The sequence below is a fragment of the Thamnophis elegans genome, chromosome Z (genome assembly GCF_009769535.1).
Source record: "Thamnophis elegans isolate rThaEle1 chromosome Z, rThaEle1.pri, whole genome shotgun sequence".
NCBI classification, from domain to species: Eukaryota; Metazoa; Chordata; class Lepidosauria; order Squamata; family Colubridae; genus Thamnophis; species Thamnophis elegans.
Window position 1 is genome coordinate 6511243 of NC_045558.1, and position 18517 is coordinate 6529759.

Sequence of the window (18517 nt, forward strand, 5' to 3'; positions counted from 1 at the left end):
GGAGGCCTGCTAGGCCCAAAATGGGGCATGGGGGAGGGGGTTGCACACGCATGCACGGGGGTAGCATGGGGATGTCACACACACATGCACAGGATTACAGTGTCACATGGGGCGTGTTGTGCGTGCATTGCATTTTGGTGTGGGCATACTTTTCGGCAACAAAAAGGTTCGCCATCACTGTGCTAAATCATTTCAGACCAATGGTTGTCTAATCTCTTTTTAAAATTCTCCAGGATTGGAGCATCCACAACTTCTGGAGGCAAGTCCTTAATTAATTGTTCTCACTGTCAGGAAGTTTCTCCTGAATTCTAAGATGGTTTCTCTCCTTGATCAAGTTTCCACCCGTTGATTCTCGTCCTGCCTTGCCAAGAAGTTGACCTCCTCTTCTTTGTGGCAAGCCCTCAAATATTGGAAGCCTCTTAATCCTGCTTTTCATTAAACGAGTCACGCTTAATTCCTGCAACCGTTTTTCATATGGTTTCTTAATCGTCTTTATTGCTCTTCTCTGTACTCTTTCTAGAGCAGGGATGTCGAATTGAAGGCCCGAGGGCCACATCCAGCCCATGGGGTCCTTAAACATGGTCCACATGTCACCCTGGAAACAACAAAGGACCAGCCTGCGGTGCCCCTGCCAGCAAAAATGGAGCTTGGGAGGATCGCACAGGGGGCTCCCGATCTCTGTTTTCGGCTGCGATGGCCTCCTGCAACCCTCTGCCGGTGAAAACAGAGCTCGGGAGAGCAGTCCTCCCGATCTCCGTTTTCGCTGGCGGAGCGCTTGGGTCACCAAGATGCTCCTGTCACAAGTGATGTCAAGCTGGCCACGCCCTCCCCAGCTCCCCTCCCAGGTCAAACTCAACCCTGATGTGTCCCTCAATGAAATCAAGTTTGACACCCCTGTTCTAGAATCTCAACATCTATTTTTTTATTTTATTTTACTTTTGTTCAATCTTTTTTTCCAACAAAGGAGGGGAACATTCCTTCTATTCACAGGGCTCGATATTTAGAACCGCTCCAGCAGTGACAAGAGTATTTTAGAAGAAAAAATTTATGTTGCAATGAAAATAAAATGACAAACGCTTAGCTTGTGTGTATCATCACAGCGAGCGGCATATTATGACTGATATGATCATGGGGACTCCAAAATTGTATTCTAATGATGTTTTTAACGTTTCTCCGGTGATACAAACCGTGGATAAATTGTTCTGAATACTGCTGGTGGATTGGGAAAGCACATTTTAAAGCAGGTTTATAAATGCGACGGCACTCTTAAGGTTCAAAGCCGCATAGCCGAAGTGAAATCAGCTATCTTTATTGCTCTTGGCTGGGAATAAATGATACATGGGCAATCTAGAAGGATGAGAAAGAGACAAATAAGCGCTAATTGTTAATGAAAGTTAAAGGAGAGTAAGTGAAACATGCAACATCAAAAGGAATGAGAAGGAGAAAGAAAAAAATAGAATAAACTCTAGGTATTCATGCATTTTGGAAACAGTACAGAGAAGGATGATTAAAGGCCTGTAGATGAAAACATATGAAGAACAGTTGAAGGAATTGGGTAGGCCTCAGTCTTGAGAAAAGAAGGACTAGGGGGGACATGATAGCAATATTCCATTATTTGAGGGGCTGCCCCAAAGTATTCTCCAAAACACCTGAAGGTAGGAGAAGAAACAATGGATGGAAACTAATCAAGGAGAGGAGCAACCTGGAATTGAGGAGAAATGTCCTAACAGTGAGAACAATTAACTAGTGGAACAGCTTGCCACCAGAAGTTGTTGGTGCTGCTCCATCGCTAGAGGTTTTTAAAGAAGAGGTCTGAAATGGTACAGGTCCGTGATGGCAAACCTATGGCACAGATATGGCACATGCAGCCATATCTGAGGGCACGCGAGGCATTGCCCTATGTCCGGGATGGCAAACCTATGGCACGCATGTCAAAGGTGGCATGTGGAGCCATTGGTCAGGGCACGCGAGGCGTTGCTCTGTCAGTTGGCCAGCGCGCATGCGTGCGCTGGCCAGCTGAGTTCAGCCTTTTTTAAAACCATTTTTCACCCACCCCAGGCTCCAGAGGCTTTATAGGAGCCCCGGGAGGGCGAAAAGAGCTTCCCCGCCCCCCTCAGGCCCTCCAGAGGCTTCAGGAGGTTCCCTATGCCCCTATGGGCAAACCGGAAGTTCGGGAATGGACTTCCGGTTTGCTCGTAGGGCTGGTTTAAGCACTCCGGAGGCTTCAGGGACCTTCAGGAGGCTTCCCGGAAGCCTCCGGAGGACTAAAAAGGACCCTACTTCCGGTTTGCTTGTAGGGTGGTTTTTAGTCCTCCGGAGGCTTCAGGGAAGCCTCCTGAAGGTCCCTGAAGCCTCCGGAGGGCCTCTTGGGGGCAGGGGAGGCTGTTTTTGCCCTCTCCAGACTCCTATAAAACCTCTGGAGCCTGGGGAGGGCGAAAAAAGCATGCAAATTTTTTTTGGGGGGGTTGTAACACCTCTCATGCGCGCATGCACTCTGGGTGTGTGTGTTCGCATTGCATTATGGGTGCAGGATGCCAGCGCACGACCCACCTGTGCTCCCCCCACTTATGGCACGCGAGCCAAAAAAGCTTTTGTCATCGCTGCTCTATGTGAACTAATTTTCAGCCTTCTGGAGGGGAGGGAGGTTGTTTTTCATCCTCCCCAGGTTCCAGGAAACTATCCGGAGCCTGTGGGTGGGGAAAAATGGGCCCAACGGCCTACTGGAAGTTGGGAAGTAAATTTCCTGTTAGATCGGGTAAAGGAGGCACAAAAGGCTTCAGTGAGCAACAGCTCTTTATTTCAAGCCAAGTAAACATCCGGCTGAGGAAGGGTCGGACAGTAGCCCCTTTTAAAGGGATCTGTCAGACCTCTTAGCCCAGTGTTTCTCAACCGCTGGCTGGGGAATTCTGGGAGTTGAAGTCCAGACATCTTCAAATAGCCAAGGTTGAGAAACACTGTCTTAGCCAATGAGATTCAACCTCTGTTCCCGCCGGAACAGAGGACTTTGGTGGAAACCTCTTGCAGTCTGCAGCGGGGGGGGGGGGATATCTAACACTTCCGCTAGGCCCATTGGGCCGTTTTTGCCCTCCCCAAGCTTCTGGAGGCTACCAGAAGTCCAGGGGCTTCAGTGAGGCCGGCACGCATGCACGGGAGAGGGGGGGTTTGTGCGCACATGCATTGCATTATGGGTGTGGGCAAGCGTGCACCCTATTGCGCACACACGTGACCTTTTGGCACCCAAGCAGAAAAACTGGTATATGTTGGACAAGAAGACCTTTAAGGTCCATTCCAATTCTATTCTTATTGATTGAAATTACGTTTCCCAAGATTCAGGGATAAACTCCTTCAATCTATTGTATTTTAGATTTCTGCAATTTCTACATTTTGTAACCTACTGGCTTATATTGAATTTTTCTCTGCCTTAGCAACTTTAAGATGTGTGGACTTTAATTCTGAGAATTCCCCAGCCAGCTTGATATTAAAAGAAGCTGCTTGGAGCAAAATGAGAAGGAAAAAAAAATCATGGCGTTATGGAATGGCAGAGAAGGCTTGTAAATTATCCTAACAGGGAGAAAAAATGCTCAGTGGAATGAGTTCACACATTCAACCACTCGAATCAAAATGCAGGAAATCCTTGGCTTTTAAGTATATTTAGTGACTGTTCAAAAGTGACTTATGACCATTTTTCACACTCAACGACCATTGAAGCACCCCCATGCTCACATGATCAAAATTTGGATGCCAGGCAACTGATTCACATTTATGACGGTTGCAGTGTCCTGGGGTCACATGATCAACTTTTACGAACTTCTGACAAGCAAAGTCAATGGGGAAGCCAGATTCACTTAACAACCAGGTTACTAACGATTCATTTAACAACTGTAGCAAGAAAAGTCGTAAAATGGGGCAAAATGTCTCACAGCAACATAAATTTTGGGCTCAATTGTGGTCATAAGTCAAGGACTACCCATAACCAAGCTTAACAGTAAGATAGTGTTGTGGGAACTCAACAGCTAGATCTTTAACTAACATACGAAAATATGTTTTCGTGGTAATATGTTGGTGGTAAAATATATATAGTCACTTGATTGTGAGATGAGCATCGTACAGGTAGTCCTTGATTTACAACCATTCCTTTAGTAACTGTCAGAAGTTTCAATGGTACTGAAAAAAATTAACATTGGGATCATTTTTCACACTTACGACCATTGTAACATCCCTAAGGTCATGTGTGTAAAATTCAGATGCTTGGCAACTGACTCATATTTATGACAGCTGCAGTGTCCCTCCCTGGTCACATGATCCCCTTTTGTGACCTTCTGCCCAGCAAACTCAAAGGGGAAGCCATATTCACTTAACAACTGTGTCACTAACTGAATGCATTGACTCACTGAAAAAAAGGTGGCAAAATAAGTCATAAAACGAGGCAAAACTCACTACTGTTTTGCTTAGCGACAGAAACTGGCGACTCCAATGGGGTCTACCTGTACAGTTTCAATCAATTTAATAAGTGAGTAAAAATAAAATAAATACTGAAGAGGAATTTTGGAAGGAAAAATCTAAGCTAGAAATTTTTCAGAAAATCCCATTTTCTTCCCTAAGCGGGATGTGAAACATAAAAATAGCATCCAGCATTTGCTAATTAATGTACCTAGGTTCGGGCAAATTTTATGCATTCTGTTTTTTGACAGTGAAGAATTAGGTAACTGAGTTTCACATATGTTCCACATATGGTGAGGAAAGGCGGGGGAGCGCATTCCACGCATAATTTCAGCTACAGTCGGATCTCAGATTACTGCAACAGGTTTGGGAGGGGTGCACCTCACTGGGGAATGTGATTTATGACACAGATTGAGGGGAGGGAAGTTCAGCTATAATTCAAATGAGGCTCAGAACTGACTGCAATAAGGTCTTGCCAAATTGTGCTCTTAATAAATGACTAGTTTTCTTTTGAAACTTGGCTCGAGACACATGAATTAATTAGGGCATCTTTTGGAAAACTGACAGAATCTGGCAAATTCTTAATTTTGAGATTTAACCCCCAGAATTCCTTAGAAGTGGGGATCACCCTGGCTGAAGGATTCTGAGAGTTGAAGTCCCAACATAGAAAGGTATGAGGAAGGCTAGTACAGGAAGTCCTTGACCTACAACTGTCCATTTAATGGCTGTCCGAAGTTACAACAGTCCTAAAAAAATGACTTACAACTGTTTTTCACGCTTACTATTGTACTCTCCCCATGGTTACATGATCAAAATTCAGACACTTGCCAACTGGCTCATATTTATGACGGTCACAATGTTCTTGAGATATGTGTTCACTTTTTGCGACCTTCTGGCCAGCAGAGTCAATGGGGAAGTCTGATTCACTTAACAACCATGCTACTAATTTAATAGCTGCGGGGATTCACTTAAAAACGGTGGCAAGAAAGGTCATAAAATGGGGGGAAAAATTTCCTGCTTAGCAACAGAATCTTTGGTCACAATTGTAATTGTAAGTCAAGGATCACCTGTACAAATTTCAGAAGTTTGGCTATTGGAAATCAATCCCACAAGAAATTATTCTTGTAATGTAGAACAGATGTTGTTTATGCTATTATTAAAAGTGGGAGTATAATGAGAAAAAAAATCAACCGAACTTTAGATCTCCCTGAGTTTCTCCGAAGAAACATGCAATCTATATAAAAGGCAAACAGCACTCACTAATCACAAAATCTCCAGAACCATAAAGCCTACAAACTTGAAATATAGCACGTATGTTTCTCTTGGCTTCTTCTCAGATCATTAGTATTTCTTATACAATAATTAACACACTCTGATGCTAAGGAGTTAGACATTCTACTCCCCCTCCCCACCTGAAAAGAACTCTGTTCCAACTGACAGTGGCCTCACATTCCGTCACCTCAGTTCAAACTGGCAGATGTTCCACTCCTTCACTCAGGGGCTCCTTAGTGCTAAACGTTGGTACATCACCAAAATGTCTACGCCTTCCACCTATGGAACTGCTTCCAGTTTCAAGGTGGCAGGAGAGATATTCCCTTTTGTGTTTCAATTACCGACCACCACTGAGCCAACGGATTGTGAACTGATTTTTTTCCTGCATAGCCCGATCACATAGTTTGTCGCAAAGCATGGGTATCCAGCTAATTCCTTATAATTTCAGCATCGTAATTGTAACAAGGAAAAGATAACATTACATTTCATGCCGCTTTATAGCCGAAAACCAGCTGTGTCAAGTTACTCTGAGATTTGACACATATGTGCACAACCAATGTAGGGTATGATATTAAAGGAAAAAAAAGCTGGTGTGATGATACAGCTAGTTCTCAACTTACAACCGTCTAGTTGAAGTTACAGCGACACTGAAAAAAGTGACTTGTGACCATTTTTCACACTTACGGCCATCACGACATCCCTATGGTCGTGTGATCAAAATCTGACTGCTTGGTTAAGTGAGCAATTTCTGTTTCTAAGCAAGTTGTTAAATGAGTCCCTTGTCCCATTTGGCAACCTTTCTTAGCAAAGTTGTTAAGTGAATCACTGTGGTTGTTAAGTTAGCATGGGAATGCTGCAATGGTTGTAAGTGTGAAAAACAGCCGTAACTCACCTTTTCCAGTGCCGTTGTATCTTGAAACAATCACGAAATGAATGGTTGTAAGTTGTAGACTGCACATAAAGCTACTTTTTGCAATTGACTGATCTGAGTTTTTCAATGACCATAGAGATTGAATGGCGCTCTAGTTATTTTGGGATTGTAACCCAAGTGGTCTATTAATAATTATTAGGTTTTTTCCCCCCCTCTATTTCCTATTTTTGGAAGACAAAGGCCTTACGATGGAGAATAGCGAGCATTCCCAAGAACCAGAGTGGTTAAAATGGGTAGCAACAAGAATTAACTTGCAGCTAAGGGAAATTCTAATGTTCATGCAATTTTATCCATCATTCCATCCACTCTGTATCAGTCAGGGATTAAAAACAAAAGCCCATACCTTTTCAAAATCCTTCCTGAAACATACAGGCACTCCTCGACTTACGACCACAATTGAGCCCAAAATTTCTGTTGCTAAGTGAGACATTTGTTAAGTGAGCTCTGCCCCACTATGCGACCTTTCTTACCCCAGATGTTAAATGAATCCCTCCAGTTGTTAACTTACCGCAGTAACACGGTCGTTAAGTGAATCTGCCTTCCCCCTTTGACTTTGCTTTGTCAGAAGGTCGCCAAAGGGGGATCACGTGACCCCCTGCAACCGTCATAACTATGAGTCAGTTGTCCAGTGTTCAAATTTTGAACATGTGACTGTGGGAATGCTGCAACAGTCGTAAGTGTGGGAAAATGGTCATTTTTTTTCAGTGTCGTAACTTTGAATGGTCACTAAATGAACTGCTGTAAGTCAAAGACTAGCTGTATTTTCTAATTTACAACTGGTCATAGAAACTTGTGAGACATTCATACTTAGGTTCTTCCCACTCAAAATGCAGGCAGTTTTCAACTTATGACCATAATCGAAAGCAGAATTTCCGTTGCTAAGTTAGGTGGTTGTTGGTAAGTCACACTTGATTTTATTTTTTCTGCTACGGTTGTTAAGTGAATCACTGCTGTTGTTAAGTGAATCAGTCATTAAGTAGTTCCTTAGTTTGTTGGAAACAAGCAAATGGCGATCAAATAATGCCAACATCTTGCAACCTTTCTAAATACATGCCGTTTGTCAATCATCCAAATTTTGATTATGTGTTTGTGGGCATGTTGGGGGTATAAGCTACTTTTCTCTTTTTATTGTAATATTGTGTGATTGCTAAATAAATGGTTGTAAGTGGAGGACTATTGTATTACAAACAATGGCAAATTGACCTCAGTCCCTGGAGATGAAGCTCGATTAAAACTGACTTTTTCCTGACCTCAGATATAGACACGTTGACCTTCTTCCTGTTTATAAGCCTCAAGACTTTTGTTAAGTGCCTAGATCTCATTAAGAACCATGAATCATTTGTTCTCGCGCTCCTCTTAATCATGGTTAATAGCTCTACCTCTTGACCGCTGAATTTCCTCCTACGTTGTTTCTGTAATTTCCTTTGTTCGTATTGCCTTATTCATTTAAAATGTAGCTACAGCATAAGAGCAGCAATACAATACTGGATCACAATACTGTAAGGAAGAAGGTACGGCAAAATAACAACACCAGCAATAACAACAACACCAGAAGAACTGCAAAAAACTGCGCTACTATGAACATCTTATATTTTATACCTGATTGATACCTAGGACACTGGCAGCAAATCATATCAACTATTAGCACCAGTCATTGGTATTTGTAATGCATTTTTGAATGTTCAATTGGCTGAGTTTCATGTTTAATGAATAAAGTAAATACTATTACTACTACTACTACTACTACTACTAATAATAATAATAATACATTATTTATACATTATTATTTAATACATTATTTATACATTATTATTTAATACATTATTTATTATGTATATAATAATACATTTGTCAAATACATTGACAAATACAGTCCGAGTATTCAGCACCGATATTTCAATGCAGTTTGGCATGGAAAAATGCGCCACTGTATCCATAAAAAGGGGCAAACTCACTGCATCTGAGGGAATTGAAATGCCCAATGGCCAACTAATTAAATGCAAAGAAAATGAAGCCTACAAATACTTAGGCATTCTGCAGTTGGATAACATCAAGCATGGAGAAGTAAAAACTATTGTCAGACGAGAGTACACCAACAGAGTTAGGAAAATTTTGAAATCTAAATTGAATGGTGGAAATACAATCAAGGCCATAAATACATGGGCAATACCAGTTATAAGATACACAGCTGGCATAGTTAACTGGACACAAGCTGATTTGGACCTTTTGGACCGAAAAACCAGGAAACTAATGACAATGCACTACAGTTTACATCCACGTGGTGATACTGATAGACTGTACCTGCCACGAAAATCAGGTGGCAGAGGATTATTACAAGTGAAGCAAACAGTTGAAGAAGAAAAACATGCACTGGCTGATTATTTAAAAGAAAGTCAAGAACATCTATTAATCGAAGTAAAGAACAAAAATCTACTGAAGGCCCAACAGACAAAACAAGAATACAGAAAAGATATGATAAAATCAAGAATGGAGAGTTGGCAGAACAAAGCACTGCATGGTCAATTTCTGGAAAAAATAAAAGATAAAGTGGACAGGGAACAAACTTGGTTATGGTTAAAAACAGGTACATTAAAGAAAGAAACAGAGTCACTAATCCTGGCTGCGCAAGAACAAGCTATCCGCACAAATGCCATTAAGGCCAAAATCGAAAAATCCTCTGATGATGCCAAATGCAGACTTTGCAAAGAAGCTGACGAAACTGTTGATCACATACTCAGCTGCTGTAAAAAAATCGCGCAGACTGATTATAAATTGCGGCACAATTCAGTAGCACAAATGATCCATTGGAATTTGTGCAAAAATTATAATATTAAAACAGCAACAAACTGGTGGGAACATCAGCCTGAAAGAGTCACAGAAAATCAGATGGTCAAGATCTTGTGGGATTTCCGTATACAAACCGACAAAATACTGGCGCATAATACACCAGACATCACACTGGTTGAGAAAAATAGGGTCACAATCATAGACATCGCAATACCAGGTGATAGCAGGGTCGCCGAGAAGGAACATGAAAAAATCGCAAGATACCAGGACTTAAAAATCGAAATTCAACGACTATGGCACAAACCAGCAGTGGTAATTCCAGTGGTAATTGGCACACTGGGTGCTATTCCAAAAGCACTGGAATTACATTTAAAACAGTTAAAAATTGACAAAATCACCATCAGTCAAATGCAAAAAGCCGCACTGCTTGGATCTGCACGCATATTGCGAAAATACGTTACGATGTCCTAGGCCCCTGGGTGGGGCCCGACTAGTAACCAATGCCAAATCCGGCGAAACAACTGGCCGCTGTGATACAATTGTATAATAATAATAATAATAATAATAATAATAATAATAATAATAATAATAATAATAATAATCCTTTACTGAAAAGGCGATGAAACAATGGAGAACTGAGTTGGCAGTAGGGAATGAGATCTACGGAATGGTTAATATCAAGCGAGGAATTTTCCAGGGTGATTCACTTTCACCTCTTCTCTTCATCATCGCAATGATCCCACTATTGGTAATCTTAAAAAAAATGAAATTAGGCTACCAAACAGCCAAAGAAGCTGAAAAATTTTTGCATTTACTATATATGGATGATTTGAAACTCTATGGAAAGTCAGAAATAGAAATCCAATCATTGACAAACACAGTCCGAGTATTCAGCACCGATATTTCAATGCAGTTTGGCATGGAAAAATGCGCCACTGTATCCATAAAAAGGGGCAAAATCACTGCATGTGAGGGAATTGAAATGCCCAATGGCCAATTAATTAAATGCAATGAAAATGAAGCCTACAAATACTTAGGCATTCTGCAGTTGGATAACATCAAGCATGGAGAAGTAAAAACTATTGTCAGGCGAGAGTACACCAACAGAGTTAGGAAAATTTTAAAATCTAAATTGAATGGTGGAAATACAATCAAGGCCATAAATACCTGGGCAATACCAGTTATAAGATACACAGCTGGTATAGTTAACTGGACACAAGCTGATTTGGACCTTTTGGACCGAAAAACCAGGAAACTAATGACAATGCACTACAGTTTACATCCACGTGGTGATACTGATAGACTGTACCTGCCACGAAAATCAGGTGGCAGAGGATTATTACAAGTGAAGCAAACAGTTGAAGAAGAAAAACATGGATTGGCTGATTATTTAAAAGAAAGTCAAGAACATCTATTAATCGAAGTAAAGAACAAAAATCTACTGAAGGCCCAACAGACGAAACAAGAATACAGAAAAGATGTGATAAAATCAAGAATGGAGAGTTGGCAGAACAAAGCACTGCATGGCCAATTTCTGGAAAAAATAAAAGATAAAGTGGACAGTGAACAAACTTGGTTATGGTTAACAACAGGTACATTAAAGAAAGAAACAGAGTCACTAATCCTGGCTGCGCAAGAACAAGCTATCCGCACAAATGCCATTAAGGCCAAAATCGAAAAATCCTCTGATGATGCCAAATGCAGACTTTGCAAAGAAGCTGATGAAACTGTTGATCACATACTCAGCTGCTGTAAAAAAATCGCGCAGACTGATTATAAATTGCGGCACAATTCAGTAGCACAAATGATCCATTGGAATTTGTGCAAAAATTATAATATTAAAACAGCAACAAACTGGTGGGAACATCAGCCTGAAAAAATCACCGAAAATCAGATGGTCAAGATCTTGTGGGATTTCCGTATACAAACCGACAAAATACTCGCGCATAATACACCAGACATCACACTGGTTGAGAAAAATAAGGTCACAATCATAGACATCGCAATACCAGGTGATAGCAGGGTCGCCGAGAAGGAACATGAAAAAATCGCAAGATACCAGGACTTAAAAATCGAAATTCAACGACTATGGCACAAACCAGCAGTGATAATTCCAGTGGTAATTGGCACACTGGGTGCTATTCCAAAAGCACTGGAATTACATTTAAAACAGTTAAAAATTGACAAAATCAACATCAGTCAAATGCAAAAAGCCGCACTGCTTGGATCTGCACGCATATTACGAAAATACGTTACGACGTCCTAGGCCCCTGGGTGGGGCCCGACTAGTAACCAATGCCAAATCCGGCGAAACAACTGGCCGCTGTGATACAATTGTATAATAATAATAATAATAATAATAATAATAATAATAATAATAATAATAATAATAATAATAATTACTAGAACCAGTTATCACTGAACCAACTGATGAACTAACTCAAAAACAAAAAGAATTGAAGGATAAGATCATGGAGCATTTTCTGCTTAATGAGGAAAGGCAACGTTTACCATCACTAAAAACTGTGCCTAAGAAAATTTTGGCCCCTATCATGAAAATGGTTAATGCAGTGTTTTCAACAATTGAACCGGGATCCATCTTGGAAACAAACCAGTTAATGTACAGCGCAGCTGTAATAGTCACTAATGAACTAGGCATTAAAATTAAAGTACCTAATCACACAACAGAAAAAGCATCAAAGCCAAAGTGGAAAATCCGTTTAGAACAAAAAATCAAAAAATTAAGGGCAGATGCTAGTAACTTAAAGAACATGCATGAGCAACAGCTTAAAAACAACAAAATCATAGATTGGCTAATCAGGAGATATAGATTGGATACAAGAAACATCAATGAAGCTGTAGAGATTGTAAAACAGCAGATAACAGCAACAGCTAGAAAAATTGAAAGATATGAGGCACGAATCATCCAATATAAACAAAATCAGCAATTTCGATCAGACCAACGGCGTTTTTATCAAAGTCTTAATGTGAATGGTGACACCAAAAGTGAAAAACCAGAAAAACAGGCCACAGTTGAATTCTGGAAAGAATTGTGGGAAAATGCAAAGGACTACAACAAGGAAGCAAAGTGGATACATGACTTTGAGAAAAGCATTGGCAACAAACAAATGCAAGTATTAGAAATAACAACTGAGATGGTCAAAAATCGAGTTAAAAAGGTAAAGAATTGGACATCACCTGGAAAGGACCAATTACATGGTTTCTGGCTCAAATATCTGACCAGTTTACATGCAATATTGGCCAGGCAACTGAATGAAATTTTACAAAAGGGCCAAATTGATGAATGGTTGACAACTGGAAAAACATACTTGATTCAGAAAGATCCAACTAAAGGAACAACACCTGAAAACTATAGACCAATAACATGCTTACCAACAACCTTCAAATTACTCACAGGCATTATTGCAGATAACATGATGGATTATTTGGAAACAAACAACATCTTGCCAGTAGAGCAAAAAGGCAACAAAAGAAGGAGCAGGGGCACAAAAGATCAGCTTCTAATTGATAAAATGATATTAGAAAATTGTAAGAACAGAAAAACGAACTTGAATATGGTCTGGATTGATTACAAAAAGGCATTTGACTCACTGCCACATAGTTGGATCATAAAATGCTTAGAAACAACTGGCATTAGCAAAAATATTACATCCTTTACTGAAAAGGCGATGAAACAATGGAGAACTGAGTTGGCAGTAGGGAATGAGATCTACGGAATGGTTAATATCAAGCGAGGAATTTTCCAGGGTGATTCACTTTCACCTCTTCTCTTCATCATCGCAATGATCCCACTATCAGTAATCTTAAAAAAAATGAAATTAGGCTACCAAACAGCCAAAGAAGCTGAAAAAATTTCACATTTACTATATATGGATGATTTGAAACTCTATGGAAAGTCAGAAATAGAAATCCAATCATTGACAAACACAGTCCGAGTATTCAGCACCGATATTTCAATGCAGTTTGGCGTGGAAAAATGCGCCACTGTATCCATAAAAAGGGGCAAAATCACTGCATGTGAGGGAATTGAAATGCCCAATGGCCAATTAATTAAATGCAATGAAAATGAAGCCTACAAATACTTAGGCATTCTGCAGTTGGATAACATCAAGCATGGAGAAGTAAAAACTATTGTCAGGCGAGAGTATACCAACAGAGTTAGGAAAAATTTAAAATCTAAATTGAATGGTGGAAATACAATCAAGGCCATAAATACATGGGCAATACCAGTTATAAGATACACAGCTGGTATAGTTAACTGGACACAAGCTGATTTGGACCTTTTGGACCGAAAAACCAGGAAACTAATGACAATGCACTACAGTTTACATCCACGTGGTGATACTGATAGACTGTACCTGCCCCGAAAATCAGGTGGCAGAGGATTATTACAAGTGAAGCAAACAGTTGAAGAAGAAAAACATGGATTGGCTGATTATTTAAAAGAAAGTCAAGAACATCTATTAATCGAAGTAAAGAACAAAAATCTACTGAAGGCCCAACAGACGAAACAAGAATACAGAAAAGATGTGATAAAATCAAGAATGGAGAGTTGGCAGAACAAAGCACTGCATGGCCAATTTCTGGAAAAAATAAAAGATAAAGTGGACAGTGAACAAACTTGGTTATGGTTAACAACAGGTACATTAAAGAAAGAAACAGAGTCACTAATCCTTGCTGCGCAAGAACAAGCTATCCGCACAAATGCCATTAAGGCCAAAATCGAAAAATCCTCTGATGATGCCAAATGCAGACTTTGCAAAGAAGCTGATGAAACTGTTGATCACATACTCAGCTGCTGTAAAAAAATCGCGCAGACTGATTATAAATTGCGGCACAATTCAGTAGCACAAATGATCCATTGGAATTTGTGCAAAAATTATAATATTAAAACAGCAACAAACTGGTGGGAACATCAGCCTGAAAAAATCACCGAAAATCAGATGGTCAAGATCTTGTGGGATTTCCGTATACAAACCGACAAAATACTCGCGCATAATACACCAGACATCACACTGGTTGAGAAAAATAAGGTCACAATCATAGACATCGCAATACCAGGTGATAGCAGGGTCGCCGAGAAGGAACATGAAAAAATCGCAAGATACCAGGACTTAAAAATCGAAATTCAACGACTATGGCACAAACCAGCAGTGATAATTCCAGTGGTAATTGGCACACTGGGTGCTATTCCAAAAGCACTGGAATTACATTTAAAACAGTTAAAAATTGACAAAATCAACATCAGTCAAATGCAAAAAGCCGCACTGCTTGGATCTGCACGCATATTACGAAAATACGTTACGACGTCCTAGGCCCCTGGGTGGGGCCCGACTAGTAACCAATGCCAAATCCGGTGAAACAACTGGCCGCTGTGATACAATTGTATAATAATAATAATAATAATAATAATAATAATAATAATAGAAAAAGTGCACCACTTCTTCCAAAGGCAGAATTTAAAATAAACGATTATTGTCTTTCTTTGTTTGCAAGAAATGTTAAGTTTCTTAACAGCCCAAGGGCTCAACTCTGCTCCTGGATGAGAAAAATTATGCATCCTTGATCAGAATCATCTCTAAAACCTTGACTGTGTTGATGCTTATTTAGTTATTATGCCCCACCTGATAAATATTCATTGATCTCACAACTGTGAAGCATCTGCTTTTAAGCTTACAGCTATGAAGCTCATGACTGATACAATCATATTAACTCCAGAATAAAAGAAAATGATCAGGTTTTGATTTTGAAAAGGCACATCTATTTTTTTCTTTTTAAAGAGTGGAAAAATGAAACTGCCAAGCTGGAAAATGAATGATGCATTTTTAAAAAGGCATTCTAGTCCCCACCACCACCACCACTAAAGAGACAGAGGTAGGAAGGATTACAATGCATGCTCTTTTATAAACAGGAAATATTTGGTCTACTGGTGGAAGGCACCAGGCTAGAAAACAGGAGACTGGGAGTTCTAGCCCTGTCTTAACCATGAAAGATGGCTGGGTGACCTTTGGCCAATACCAGGAGATGGTGAGTTCTAGCTCCACCTTAGGCATGAAGGCTATCGATGATTTCGAACCAGTCACCAGGAGATGGTGAGTTCTAGTCCCTCTTTAGACATGAAAACTATCTGGATGACTTTGGGCCAATCACCAGGAGATGGTGAGTTCTAGTCCCGCTTTAGGATGAAAGCCGGCTGAATCAGTCATTCTCTCTCTTTCTATCTCTCTCATTGGATCAGTCCAGCCTAGCTTGAAGGGTTGTTGTGAAACTAAGGAGAAGAAACGAGTATTAGGGTTGTCAGTAATTTTTAGCACTGTTTTGAGCTATTGTATTAAAGCAATAAAAAGGGATAAAAATATATTTAAAAATCATTAATAAAAGCAGAAAATAACCCCACGTTTCTTCCCAAGATTTAACTTTTGGGGTTTTTAAATTAGTTCTGCTTTAGATATGTAGCATCTCTCTCTCTCTCTCTCACCTGAGAGATCTTGCCTGAGAAATATTTTTCTCTGCTCTTCAAATACATTTTAGCCACTAAAATTCCCTGGAATTTTTTTTTGCTTTAGAGAAGTTGCTAATGTTGTTATTGAATTCTGCTCCTGGTCACATTAAACCGCCCAGCACATTTTTTTATTCAACATTAACATTAATTACAGATATGACCATTGACTAATTTTGCTTTTATTCATTCAGGGCTGACAACTGTTTAACTATGGTCAACATGGTTTGTCAATATCCTATGTGTGACTTGGGTCACTCTAAAGCGATTTCCAGGCAAACTCAGTAGCAAAAATAGCAAGTAGGGCCCAAGTTCTTGTTTATTATTTTTCCCCTTTTCTAAAACAAACCTCTGCAAACAGGCTCGGATTATTACTGTAATTCTGTTTTCTGTCTTGGCTACATGAAAGTGCTTGATTGCATGGTTGAACCGCTCATCCCAAGAGAAAAATGTGACTTTAAGGACAGGAATATGTTTAACTGACTTGCTCCGAGTTCACCACCTGGTTCTTAGGTGGCCAAAGGTGGAAAAAACTAGCACTTCAATTCAGTTTCACCCACAAAAACAGGAAAAGAAAAATCATACATCACCATTTGCAGTGGCTGCAAATCTTTAAAAATACCCAAACAATCAAAATAGAAAGGGAGAAATGTCCAGATGTCAAAAACTTCCTCTCCCTGAGAATGGGAATGGAGCCAAAGCTATGGTGGCTTCCCCTGCAAGGTGGTTGTTCCATTTTTGTGGTTTTCAGCAAGAGGACAGGTAAAGGACGGATGCTACCTTAATTAATGTTTTATTTGGAAGATATTGGATGATCGAGTTTCATTCTCCCAGTGCCTAAAATAAGATTTTTCTCTGAATTTTGGCACAGGGTGTTCCTTCCAGGGAAGGGAGGGAGGGAGGGAGGAAAGGAAGGGAGGGAGGGAGGAAAGGATAGGAGAGAGGAAGAGAGAGGAAGAAAAGGAAGGAAGGAAGGCAGGAGAGAGGGAGGAAAGGAAGGAAGATTAAGGCACCAGGCAAAAAACTATAAGAATGTGAGTTCCAGTCCCATTTTAGGCACGAAAGCCAGCTGAATGACTTCGGGGCAATCACTAGAAGTCAGTGAGTTCTAGTTCTGCCTTGGGCATGGAAGCCAATCAAGCCATTAACCTGAGGATATTTATTTATTTATTTGATGTATTCATTTAAACAATTGATAAAACCACTGATCTCATAAAGCAGTGATTCTGAAGGTGCATGAAAATAAAAATACAATTTACAAAATAATGCAATGTATGTTTTGGGTCTAAAACATTTTTAATTAAAATTCATTTTCAATCCACGCATACCAAAAACTACTGACAGGACAAGCCCAACCTCTATACCCAACTGTCTGCAGGAGAATCCAATCCATTAATGCCTTGTAGGACCCAGGTATCCATCCATCCATCGATCCAGCCATCCCTCTCTCTATCTGCCCATCCATCCATCCCTCCTAACCTCTATTCATCCCATCTTTCTGCTAATTCATCCATCCCTCCATTCCTGTCTGTCTATCAATCCCTCCATCTATCTATCAATCTATCAATTCCTTCATTACTATCTGTCTATCTATCCAATCCCTCTATCCATCTCTCCATCCTTGTCTGTCCATCCTTCTGCCTGTCCATCCATCCATCCATCCATCCATCCATCCATCCATCCATCTCTCTATTCATTCTTTCATTCCTGTCTATCCATCTATCCAATCCCTCTATCCATCCACCCATGTCTGTCCATCCTTCTGCCCACCCATCCACACTTCCATCCCTCTACCAATCCATTCTTGTCCATTCATCTTTCTACCCATCCATCTCTATCTCTGGGGAGAGGAACATCCTTCTACTGCTATCTGCAGCCCTCATTTCATTTGGCTGTTTTCTATCACCTCCAATGATTCCTGCTCAGTGGTCCTTGACAAAGCTGGATGAAAAAGAGATTACTCACCGCAAGCAGAGGAACAATAAGAAGGCCACGATAAGAGCTCCAATGGAGATGCAGTGCCCCAGGTAGTTGATAATCATGGCCACCTTGTAATGAAGAGCAGGCTTGGTCTGGGGCAGGAAAGAAAGGGAAAGATGAGACCTCCCATAAAATGAAAGGTTGGTCAACAGCAATTATTCTTACTGGGGACATGAGATGGGCAGAACTAGGGGCCAAGAAGAAGTGTGAAGCTCATAAGGAGGTTGGTCTACATGTGTGAGGTGGACGGATGGAGACCATTGGCGGGTTGGATCAAGAAGAACCTGGAGACTTAAGACCTGGATCCTGCTTGATCTCAAGAAGCTCCTTCACATGTAGAAGAAGAAGACCAGGAGATGTATCACCAACAGTCACATAAGGCTTCTGTATCTAGCCAGGATCCAACAAAGAATAAGAGAATCCTGACCTGGATAGAACCTTCCTTAACCTTCCTTGAATGTGTCATTTCTTGAATAATGGAAGCCATGAGGTGAAATGACACAGGAATGCTCAGCTCGGCTAAGAGGCAAGTGATAATGGCAAGGCTACTCAGGAGCAACTTACCAAATGAAGCCAGAGCTGATCAG

The 18517-nt window shown here is 40.4% G+C and overlaps 1 protein-coding gene across 1 annotated transcript in view; it reads right to left on the reverse strand.

Annotated features, from left to right (window-relative positions):
* The window catches only part of LOC116522581 (corticotropin-releasing factor receptor 2), a 122501-nt gene that overhangs the window by 29430 nt on the left and 74554 nt on the right, over positions 1-18517 (reverse strand). Inside the window, exon 4 of the mRNA XM_032237559.1 lies at positions 17916-18022. Coding sequence (XP_032093450.1) covers positions 17916-18022 — 107 coding nt within the window. The remainder of the gene's footprint in view (positions 1-17915; positions 18023-18517) is intronic.